The sequence below is a fragment of the Hydra vulgaris genome, chromosome 01 (genome assembly GCF_038396675.1).
Source record: "Hydra vulgaris chromosome 01, alternate assembly HydraT2T_AEP".
In the NCBI taxonomy this organism is placed as follows: Eukaryota; Metazoa; Cnidaria; class Hydrozoa; order Anthoathecata; family Hydridae; genus Hydra; species Hydra vulgaris.
Window position 1 is genome coordinate 32,125,054 of NC_088920.1, and position 11,911 is coordinate 32,136,964.

The 11,911-nt window shown below is 32.2% G+C and overlaps 1 protein-coding gene across 1 annotated transcript; it reads left to right on the forward strand.

The window, feature by feature from the left end:
• The first annotated feature begins 3,901 nt into the window (after positions 1 to 3,901).
• LOC136074336 (zinc finger MYM-type protein 5-like) lies at positions 3,902 to 5,318 on the forward strand. Its single transcript, XM_065786642.1, has 4 exons — positions 3,902 to 4,067; positions 4,165 to 4,259; positions 4,341 to 4,863; positions 5,164 to 5,318. Exons 1-4 carry the CDS (start codon positions 3,902 to 3,904, stop codon positions 5,316 to 5,318), a joined length of 939 nt encoding a protein of 312 aa, XP_065642714.1.
• Positions 5,319 to 11,911: the final 6,593 nt, after the last annotated feature.

Genomic DNA, 11,911 nt, shown 5'->3' on the forward strand with positions numbered 1-11,911 from the left:
ACCGAGCCAACTAGCCCCGGTCTCCCCTACTAGTCCATTTTTTGTTCTTTACACTTTTTTTCATAATTTCATTTAGCTTATGTCGATCTCTTTATGTACTACAAAAATAATACTGGTCCACCTTTTTTTCATTATTTTTTGCCATAAAGTAGATTTGTCCAGGAATTGTACTGATTTTCTATGAGGGGACACTCATTCCTTCCCTGTGATAGAGACTTTGGTACTATCAAAAGAAATATACGAAACCATAGTTACATCTACCTTGTGGATGAGTATACTGATTTGATAGTCAGTTGCAAAAAAATTCCAAACCATTTACGGTTGCGAAGATCACGCACGAGAACAGTTTAAATTTCAAAGATTGGTGGCCTACTGTTTATAAAAAAGCCCCAAAACCCATCAGATACAACATACGCGATCGTGCATTTTCTGTATCGGATTATAAAATGTTTGTTTATGACAGTGCAATGCCTGGGTATGTGACAACAGATGACTTTATTGATGGACTATGTTCCAGATCTTTTAAACTTGTAAATCGAGTTGAGCAATAACTACCCACCAATAAAGTTTATCAGGAACCAGTTGCAATAAACGAAAAAAAGATCAATTATATTAAAAAGCTGGAACGTTACATACCCACAAACGCTGCTGAGTTTTATAAAAATATAAATTCCAGGAAAACAACCGGCAGCGTGGAAGAAGATATTTAACTTCTTTTTTATTGCAATGACTATTGTTTGTTAATTTAAATACTTATTTGTTTAATAAAGAATAGCTTTTCACGAAAAGTTCGCAGTTTTTTTATTTTCTAATTCGTAAAAATTTGGCTGTGAGGAATAATAGTACTTGTCCGATGATTTTATTTAATTTTTGTAGCAAGAACAACTTTTTTTCTATGAACTACCACTATATTAACAGGTCCTTAGGGAATGGAAGTAAACACCTGCTAAAATAACTTGCATACAAAGTAAATAGTTTATAAACTATAAATGTTTAAAACTTAAACATTGATTATTTCGAAATGAAAATATTGGACAAGTACTGTTCTTCTTTTCACCGATTCAGTTATGGTTTTTTTAGTAGGTATCCGGGTACCCAACCATTTTACGGGTACCCGAGAATCGACATCCCTATTAACACAGGGTAAACCATAGTTGCTTAAAACGTTTATATATGTAACATTAAAAACATAATAATTAAATAAATGTGTCGCATTCTGCCTCAGAATGATTAAAAAATGGAAAAACTCGACAAATTTGAAAAACATTGTAAATAAACATGTTACATTAATTACTTATTTTGATTTAATATTTATTTAAGTTAAAGAATTCAAGTTTGTTAAAAAAGATATTATTCATGCGTGGATTGTATGCTTTGTCTTGTACAATCTGCTCATACTCGTTTACGCGTCCGTTTCGTTTGACAACACGTGTAAAAAATAATTTAAGTTTAAATTTTAACCAATTTTAAATACTTCATTGGACTATTCTAGAAGGTAGCGCATTTAATAAACCATAGTGTTTATTTTCGATATATCTGCCGTGTGTTTAGGTCTATAAATTTTTTTTATCTAATCATTCAAACTCTCCAAATATTCCCTGATTGGCAAAGAGATTTTATATGATATAGAAGGATTATGCAGTAGGGGCTATTTCACGTTGTGCAAAAAGTTTAATATAAATTTCAAATCCTAGAAAATAAAAAACTAAATGTATCATTCAAAAGTTAAAGGTTTGTAGTTTCTAAAAACATGTAACATGTAGAATTGGTTTTCGAAGAATTTTAGGATTTGATGCTTAAACTTTAAACAAAATTTTTTAGACTTCAAATTTAAATTATTTTTCTAGTAAATCATTTTGAAACCTTCTTTTTTTGTAACTTTTTTAAATTTCTATGCAGATTTGTCTCACGCAAAATATAGATGGGGCTCTTGCTTTTCAAATAGAAAATTTATTATAATAATTAAATAGTCTTTCATTGAGAAATTTCTATTTGGTCTTCTCTAAGTTTGTCACGCCGTGACACTAATAGTAACATTTTTCATTCTAGCATAAGAATATTTATTTATTTTAAATAAATATTTATAAATTACATGTAACTAAAATAGGGCAATAAATATCAATAGATATTTAAATTTAAATATTTTTAGTTTTTGTGTTAAGTGTCTTAAGTTTATGTCACGTTGTGACGACACGGCGTGACATTTTTTAAAATTAGATTTTTTAAAGACTAATTTTTATAAAAATGTTACGCAAAAACATGTTGGTTTAACATTTGTAGTATTTTTTTTATTTTTATTTGTATATAAGTTTTGAAACCTTCTTTAATATAACTAACATTGTTTTTTTTATTAAACTTAAAGGTGTACCGGAAAATATGTGGACATATTTTACTAACACCTTTGTTATTTAGTTTTTCCATTGCTGAAGTTATTCTGAATGTTTATTGTTTATACAATTCTTATAAAGAGTAAACTTTCACAAAAAAAATTGTTTATTTTTTTGTTGAAAGTAATGAAAATGCCTCTGACAAATGCTGAACTCTAGAGAAAGTATAGAGAAAGACAAATGCAAAAATTTGGTCCGGATTTTATAAAGGAAAAGGACCTTATACGTAAAAAGGAAAAACGAAATTCTAATGTTGAATTAGCACGTTTAAAGGACAAGTTAAGAAAAAAAAAAGAGTCGAGTTTCTTCATCTAAAATAATATCTAACATTTCTCCTACTTACAAATCATCTTGTACACTTGGTAAAGCTGTTAAAAAAGCAATACGTGCTCTTCCAACTTCTCCTCTTAGTAAAGCAACTGTTTTTAAACAACTTGCAATTCAGTTTAACAAAGATTTACCAGATATGCAACCAACACATGGACCTCATGCTCTTAATGATGAAACGAAGCTATGCGTCATTAGTTTTTTTGAACAAGATGGTGTATATTCCGTCAGGCACCTGGAATAAGAGATACGATTGTTTTAAGAAGTGATTGAGAACAAAAGAAAATGCAAAAAAGGTATTTAACAATGAATATAAATAAAGCATATCAAATATTTAAAAACGAACACACTGATTTTTTAATCAGTAAATCCAAGTTTGCTAGCTTGAGACCAGGCCACATACTTTTATCAAACTTAATGCCTAGAAATGTTTGTTCATGTCAAAAATATGAAAACATTATCTTGTCACTCAAAGCAGGGCCGCCGTGAGGGGGGGGGTCTACTGGGTTGTTTTGTCCCGGGCGCCAGGTCGACAGGGGCGCACGAAGCCGAATATAAATTTTTTTTTTTTTCATGTTTATTTAAAAAAAAGATGAAGTACTGGGAAGCAGCGTGGAAAATAACAAATCGAAAGCAGCCGGTCAATTTGACCAGCTAAAACATATAATAGACGGTCAATTGCTTATTTTGGCCGGTCATATTTTTTTTAGTTTAAATTTTCAACTTTGTAATGAAGTGCTTCATAATTGGACTTTTTAAATAAAAAAAGTAATTAATGCTTTAAAACTAAGAAATTAGCATTACTTTCAAAACATTAGTTTTAAATAAAGCGATTCTTTTTATATAGCGGAAACTCGCAAATAAAGTGAATACTAATGATTAATTTAACAACCCGCTGAATTAAATGTTTAAAATAACTTTAGTGCACGGAGATTTTTATTCAATTAAAAACGGAGATTTTTTACTTTATTAAAAAAAGAGATTAGATTAAATCCAAGTAGTTTGATATTGATATAAAATATTAAAACAATTTTATTAAATTTATTTCTCTAATTTTAAAAATCTCTCAAATTTGAAACAACTTTGAAACACGTGATATCGATGTGATAGTCTGATAGACCCAATCAAGAAGAAATTCAAACAGTTCTTTGCTTATGAGCGGATGCTGTTTCAAAAAGAATTAAAACATGTCTGGTTTTAAAAAGAAAGATTCTGATTGTCAAATAAGAAAGAATGCTGCTCAAAGAACTGCGAATGAGAAAAAGAACAAACGCACTCTTCAAGACTGTGGTATTACAGTTACAAAAAAAGGAGAAGATGAAAGTCCTACTGCTTCAAACTCTTTCCTGCCAAGTCAATCGATTCAAGTAGTAAATAGTTTTCCCCGTGAAAGGATATTTTCCCATTTGATTAATTCAATGTTATATAAATTTTAAACTTATTTTTATAGGTGGAACTGAAAACGATGTCACTGACATTTCTGAAAGCTCGGGAGAGCCCCTATCAAAAATTGGAATGGTAGCTGTGAATGAAGAGAATATTTTGGTAAGTTCTACCTCTTTAAAAGAAATGATGTTAATAAACTTTTAAGCTAATAAAATAAGATTTTTTAAAATTCATTCTCAGGTGTTGTCAACAGAAGAACCCATCGCTACCATTCCTTCCAATGATCCTGCTTTGTGGGCAGCACATCTTTCCAAAGTGGAAAGAGATTCTGTGCTTCTACAGGGGCTTCCTCGAAATCCTTCAGCTTTCCCGAAAGATTCTAATAAGAAGAAGGTTCCTGAATCAATTTTCTACGAAACTTCTGTCAACGGGGAGAAGACATGCCGAGATTGGCTGGTCTGGAGTGTATCTAAGAAATCATTTATTTGCTTTCCGTGTTCTCTGTTTGGAAGCAAACAATCTTTTGGGATCGGACACCAGTCGCACCTTCTAAGATGGAATGATGGAATAAGCTACAACTGGCACAAGCTACCTGAGAAAGTCAAAAGTCACCAGAATAACGCCCAGCATCGAAACTTTTACATAGAATGGAAAACGGCGCTAGAAATCTTAGAAAATCAAAGCGGAATAGATGCAGCTCTTGAAAACTCGATAAGAAATGAAGCAGCCAGGTGGCGTGAAGTTCTACAATGCATCTTAGATGGTTACTCTTTTTTTAGCGTCACGAAACCTTAGTTTCAGAGGTAAATCTATTTACAATTATTCTATTGTGATACCGACTATCTTTAAATCTATTTAGCTTATATTTATAAGATTAACTAGATATTTTGGAAATCATTAAATAAAACAAATCCTTCTTTATTCTTTTAAATAAATATGTTATAATATTCATAAATCATAATATAAAATCATCATAGAATCATCATAAAACAAATAAAACAAAAATAAAACAAATGCTTCTTTATTGTTTTAAATAAATCTGTCTTATTATTATAATTTTTAGGTTCATCAAAAATGATTGGAGAAGACGACAATGGCAACTTTCTAGCTACTCTAGAGCTCTTGGCCAAACACAACAAGACTCTCCAACTACACTTAGAAGAAGTTTCCCGCTGCCAACAAGAAGGTAACAAAATGAATGCCCATTACTTGGGCTAGAGAACTCAAAATGAATTCATCAAAGAGTGCGGAGGAATCGTTCACGGTGCCATCATCAACGAAGCTCATATGGCCATCTACTATTCCATTCTTGTGGACGGGACTCCGGACGTCTCTCACACCGAGCAAATCACCTTTGTTCTCCGCTTTGTATACTTTGGTACTGACAAAAGATGGACCGTGAAGGAGCGCTTTCTGAGGGTCGAGAATCTTGAAAAAAAGATAGGTGCTGACATTGCCAAGCTTATTATGGACGTCTTAGAACAAAATGGAATCGATCTCAAAAACTGCAAGGTCAAGGATATGGCAATGGAGCGAACATGTCCGGTATATACAAATGAGTACAGGCGATTATACTGCAAAAAAATCCTCAAGCTCTCTATATGCCATGCATCGCTCATAGTCTCAACCTTGCTGGTGTTCATTCTGCTGAATCTTCGGTTGAAGTCAAGAACTACTTTGGCCGAGTCCAGTCACTTTACAATCTTTTCAGTCGAAGCCCTAGTCGGTGGAAAGTCTTGATTGAAACCACTGGTTTGTCCCTTCATCAAACGTCGCAAACCAGATGGAGTGCGCGAATCGAGGCCGTGAAGCCGTTAGTCAAGCGATCCAGAGAATTCCTCGAATCTTTGAAAAAGCTCCGCGATTTTGATCTAACAGCTGATCAATTGAATGAAGTAAAATCTCTGGAGAAGTGGGTTCATTCATTCGAGTTCATCGTAATGACAACCTTTTGGTATAAAACTCTTCAATCAATCAACTACGTGAGCCTTGCACTCCAATCAGAAAATATCTCCTTGGACGACGAGATGAAACTCATCAAGACTCTTATTGAAGATCTAAATCGACTGAGATCATCTTGGACCAGCATCCTTAATGAGGCACGTTTGATAGCATCTGGTCTTGCTTCTTTTGGTTTTCAATCAGAATTTGTGAAGAAGAGGACGAAAAAAAGGAAGACCTTTCACGAAGAGGTGAGGAACACCGCTCATTTCCATGAAGACGAAGCAAAAGAGTTTGAGGTGAGCGTATTCAATACCGCTCTTGATACTCTTATTCAGCAGGTCAGCGATAGATTCCAAGCTGCTGAGAAGACGACGAATATGTTTTCGTTCTTGTGGTCATTGAAATCTCTTGTTATGTCAAATGAAGAAGAATCAGAAGAAAGTGTTGAAGTACCTATCCAATTGGAGGAGAAATGCAAGCTCTTGGCACAAATCTACGCGACCGATGTTGAGGAAGAGAAACTTATTGAAGAGGTCCGCCCCCTCGATGCTCTGAAGCGATCCAATCTTTTTGATCCAAAAGAATCTCTCACTTCCATGCCGTTATTGAATGGAATATACCAGAAAGATCTATAGCCGCTCTTCGAATCAGTCTGCATTTTGCTGCGCATCTTCAACACCATCCCTGTTTCTGTTGCGGAAGGCAACAGAAACAGGGATGGTGTTGAAGATGATCTTTTAATAAGCTTCTTTTAGTAAGTGTTGAAGAGATCCTTTAGTAAGCTTGCTTTAGTTAATACAGCTTTAAGGTCTACAATGAGCCAAGAACGACTCATGAATCTTCTGGTTATTTCCATTGAGCATGATCTTGCCAAAAAGTTGTGCTACGGTGAAGTGATTTCCAAATTCGCCATGAGTGAAGCTCGAAAGATCAATTTCCTCTGAAGTTGAAACAACAATAGCTGTTGTATTCTAGACAAATTTTTGCTCTTAACATCCAATAGTGTTTAATGATTGTCTTTGGTCTGTTTCTAGTGTCGACTTTATCATTTTATGTATGAGTGTATAACCAAGTCAAAAGACCATTGCAATTATCTAGAAATAAACTGTTCAAATGTTCATTAATTAAAATTAAAAAATTCTATATTCTTTTATCCTCTTTGATTTGTTATCAAATGGCTTATTATATGTATTGAATTATGGATCATTAGATCAGCTTTCACTTTCAGTAGGGCGCTTGGGAAATTTTGACCCTGGGCACCGCAAAGGCTCACGGCGGGCCTGACAATGTGATTAATTGTACTATATATAATGCACTAATTTATTGGTCTCTATAATTATATTAAGTAACGGTAATATCTATAAGTATTATTTTAAGTTTCAGTCAAAATTTTCAAATTTGTTTAATATAATGGCACCATCTAGAGTAAAGTAAACAAAAATACTCAGGAATCATCTTATTTCAGGTTCTTATAAAAAGCCATTTAGAAGAAAGGCACACTTTCATTAGATCATGAAAAAGAACTATTATCTAGCATAACTAGATTGTCTCATAACGAAATGCCAGTAATAAATAAATTGTTTAAGTCCTATCTATATAATTTTGTTGAAGTTAATAATATCAAATACAGCTTCAATGTATCTCGAAAGCTGGCTGGAAAAAATTGGTGCAGAAATTTTTTAAGATGGCAACTTGATATGAGCCGCAGAAATGCACAGTTTATAAATCCAGCTAGGGCTCATAAAAATGAAGTCTTTTATTGTACAAGACTATTTTTCAAAATTTAGAAAATCAATTGTAGAAGTATGGTTTTTTTAAATAAGCCTATATGTATTTACAACATGGATAAAAAGAAGCACGTCTTACAGTGCATCACCAGCAAGCTGTATTAGCACAACAAGGAGCTAAGCAAGTTCATCTCATTGTCCAAGAGCATGTTGAAAATGTAGCAATTGTTGGGTGTGCAAATATTCAAGGTACTGCAATACAATGTTTATTTAAAAGAGTACAAATGAAAAAAGAATACAAAGACAATTTGCCACTTGGCTTAAAGGCAATGTTGACTCAGAAGTAATCAACAACCATTAAGCCATTTTCTAGTTAGAGTACTTCAATTAGTATAAGTGTAATGGTAATATTCTTCTAATAGTTGATGGAACTGCTTCTGTTTGGAAAGATTTGGAAAAGCATACACTTGTATGAAAAAAGTATATGTCTCAATAAGCAACAATGGTAAGGAAGGAGACGTGAACTTCCTGATAAAATGCTCTCCCACGGTGCTTTGTGATAAGACCAATGAAGCACCTAAAAACAATAAAATAAAATAAAATAACTAATATTACTAGTGGATTTAGAGCTACTGGAGTTTATTCTTTCAACAAAAAGACAACTCCAGATTCAATATTTTTGCCCAGCACTGTCTCGCAATTGATGATCCACTTTTTATTCAGAATAATGTGAATTTTATAATAGATCCATCAATAGCTGATTAACATGGGTTATTGTTAGATGTAAGTTTAGAAAGCCAACCTGACCATCTATGGAGCTATTCAGATAACCGTAGCAACCTGAATCGTCTATAGCTGCTGACACAGTTAAATTCATTGATTCTTTATAGAAGTTTCACTGAGCTAATTAAAAGTCCCGCCAAAAAAAAAGAAGCTTTCTATAGTTGCAAAAAAAGCTTCAACTATGTTGCTAAACCGCTGACAAAAGAAGCTTTTGCGCAATCTGGCAGAAAGGAAGTGAAACATACAAAAAATAAGAGCAAAGGGAAGAAAAAAATTAACAAAACTAAGCCTTTAGCTTCACAGATTTGAATTATTAGTTTTATTCTTTATGCTAGGAAAAGTTAGAGGAGAGCATGTGAAAGTGTTTTAAGTACAGTGTTTGGTATCATGAACATTCCATTTGTTACGATTCTGAAGATGAAGTCAAATTAGTCTTAATGGTACAGATTCGCTTTTCTCATGTTTAAAAAAACGTTTTTTTGTGTGTGTAAAATAAATTTAATATCTTATTTTTTTCATTTTGTTGCTATTAATGAGATTTCTAATTATACCATGTATTAAATAACACTTAATTAAAAATTATTTACAAGATAGCTAGTTTTTATTTATTTTATAGGGTTATATAACTGGGCCTTATTAATATCCAGTGAGACTAATAAGGCCCATCCAGTGAGACTAATAAAGCCCATCCGGTGAGACTAATAAGGCTCATTAAGGGTATGTTAGAAAAATACTATTAAGTTATAAAGTAGCCACATTTCATTAAATAAAATAGTATACATACATGTAGAAGTTAATTATCTTACATAGTAATCTAAAATATTTGTAAAATAATGCATATTGTGTTTTAGAAGACAACAAGTTTATTAGGTGGGCCTTAATATCCTCTGGTATCCTAATATTTTATGTTAGTTCAGGGTAAAGGAAAAATTTTTTAAGTTAAAAATTGAGTTTTGCTGCATATCTGCGGAAGTAAGAACGTTGATAAATACTTCCGACAGCAAGTTTTTTTTTTAGTTTAAAAGAAGGATCCAACTCGGTACATCCAATTAGTTTGTTTTAAGCTTCTTGAGCATCTTCTGAGTAAAATTAAATGGATTATTCTAAAAATTCTGATATCTGAACTCCGTGCTTCAGAAAGTACAAATCCATCAGTGAAGAAGTTACCTCAAAGTCATTTTACCACACTGCTTGAGCCTCATCTTATTAACATCATTCATTTGGGAAAACCGTGCAAACAATACAGGATTAAGCGGAATTATTGTTTGTTAGAGCATTACCTACCTTCCCGCCAAACATAATAAATTCAATCAAAAAGTTGATTTTGTGGGCTGCTTTTATTGCTTTAACTAATCGTTGTTGAAGATTTGGAACTTGGATCTTAAACTCTCCTCTTTCTTAACACAAAACAACTCGGACTCCTTTCTGTATTGAAGTTTAACTGGCCGGGAAGATTGGGTACTTGATTGTCTTTTGTTCAACAGTTAGTTTTAAAGTATTATAGGAGTTTAAAACATGATTTCTCCATTTAACATTGTTTTCTGTAGATTTGTGTTACTTGATATTTGTTTGTAAATACTCTGGCTTGAAGTTCCGTCAGGAAGCTGCGTAATTCGCAGTTGAATGAATTACACTACTTCCAGGTGAATAACTGCCTGAGTGTTACTCACCTTAACTGTTTCATTTGATATAGATCATTTGATAAATTTCATTGCACCTTTATCCTGAGGGGATCTGATATACTCATTTTTATGGATTTCTCGTATTTATTGAGTAAATTTCTTTTTACTTTACAAATTTACAGCATTTAAGGTTCATAAAATTGTTAATGTAACTAATAATTTTATGAGTTTTAAATGCTGCACTGCCCAGTGCTTCTGGATGCTGTTGAGCTAATTCCGTAATTAGAAAAGAGGAACAAGAGAGGTAGACTCTCCTGTTCCTCTCTTCTAATTCTTTTATTGTTTGACATCCTATCCACCACCAGTAATAATTATTTTCTTGCCACATTTCTTGAACTTTCGGTCATGTTTTCTCATTTTCAATAAGTCTGGCAAAGGTTCCGTTAGTGTTTTCTAATTTAGTTTTCAATTTAGAATCTACTATAGTAACAGTTTGTTAAAATCTTAAATTGAAGTCTTAAGATTAATTTCTTACGCTGCTTTATAAAATTAGGACATGTAAACTCGCTTTTACTTTGAATTTGATTTAAAATATCCTGTCTCTATATTTTGAAAGTTCTGTTTTGAGTTTTAACTATTTAAGTTTTTGGCGATTCTTTTTATAAAACCTGCATTTTATGTTTATATACAGAGTCTTTGACAGAATCTTTGACCATAGTTGTTATTTATTATTACTATTTACTTCGTAAAATATGTAAGAAGTAGTTGGTAAATATTCGAGAAGTAAAAAAATAATTAAAGGTTACGACTAAAACCAGTGATATTAAAATAATTAATAACTCTAACATCCTGTAAAACCATAAAATGCACTTAATTTTATTTTTTTATTATTTTTTTTTAAATGAGGTGAAATTTCAAAAACGAATTAAGCAAAATTGTTCAATATTGTGCAGCAAATTTGTTCAATATTGTGCAGCTGGATTTTTACTATATTGCTTTAGATTAGTGTAAAGTGCAAAGTAAAGTTGTTCCAACTGTGGATTATGTGGGACTATTTTTATAGTTAAAAAACTCAAGTTCTGCATGTCTTTAAATATCGTTTTATATATGTAAGTAAAATTCTTTAATTGCATGACTTCATGAAACCTTTTTTTTATTAAATATAAAAGATCCCTAAACATTGATAGTTTTAAAGAAAATCTTTTTTTTATTTTGGGCTTAACATCACTTTATAATGTAAATAAAAATGTCGCATAATTCACGGAATTTTACCTTTTTTATCATCATATGCACTGAAAGCCCTCACGTATCCTTTGATTCAATAAAATTCAATCCCAATATTTTAATATTACTGATATATATGTCTGAGAGTACAAACATTTTTTTTTTAAATAACTAATAACTTCAAATTTATCCCCTTTCGGAGGCATAGTCTCGGTATAAGATTGAACACAAAAACGGAATAAAAAAGTATGCTGCGGAAACATTAAACAAATTTTAAAAGTTGATTGTATCTTAAAAAAGAAAAAAAACCGATGATACTGAGTCTGAACCATTAGACTGCGCAAACTCTGCCACCAACCCATCAAACATTTTGATAGCGGATTTAACATTTTTATATTGGCCCATCAGAGTTTTTCTCATCGGTTACTTAGTAGACAATTACTAACATTCGCTATATGTGGCCAGCCGATAATTTTTCATTGCGCGCTATAGTGGCAAGCCATTGTCTAGC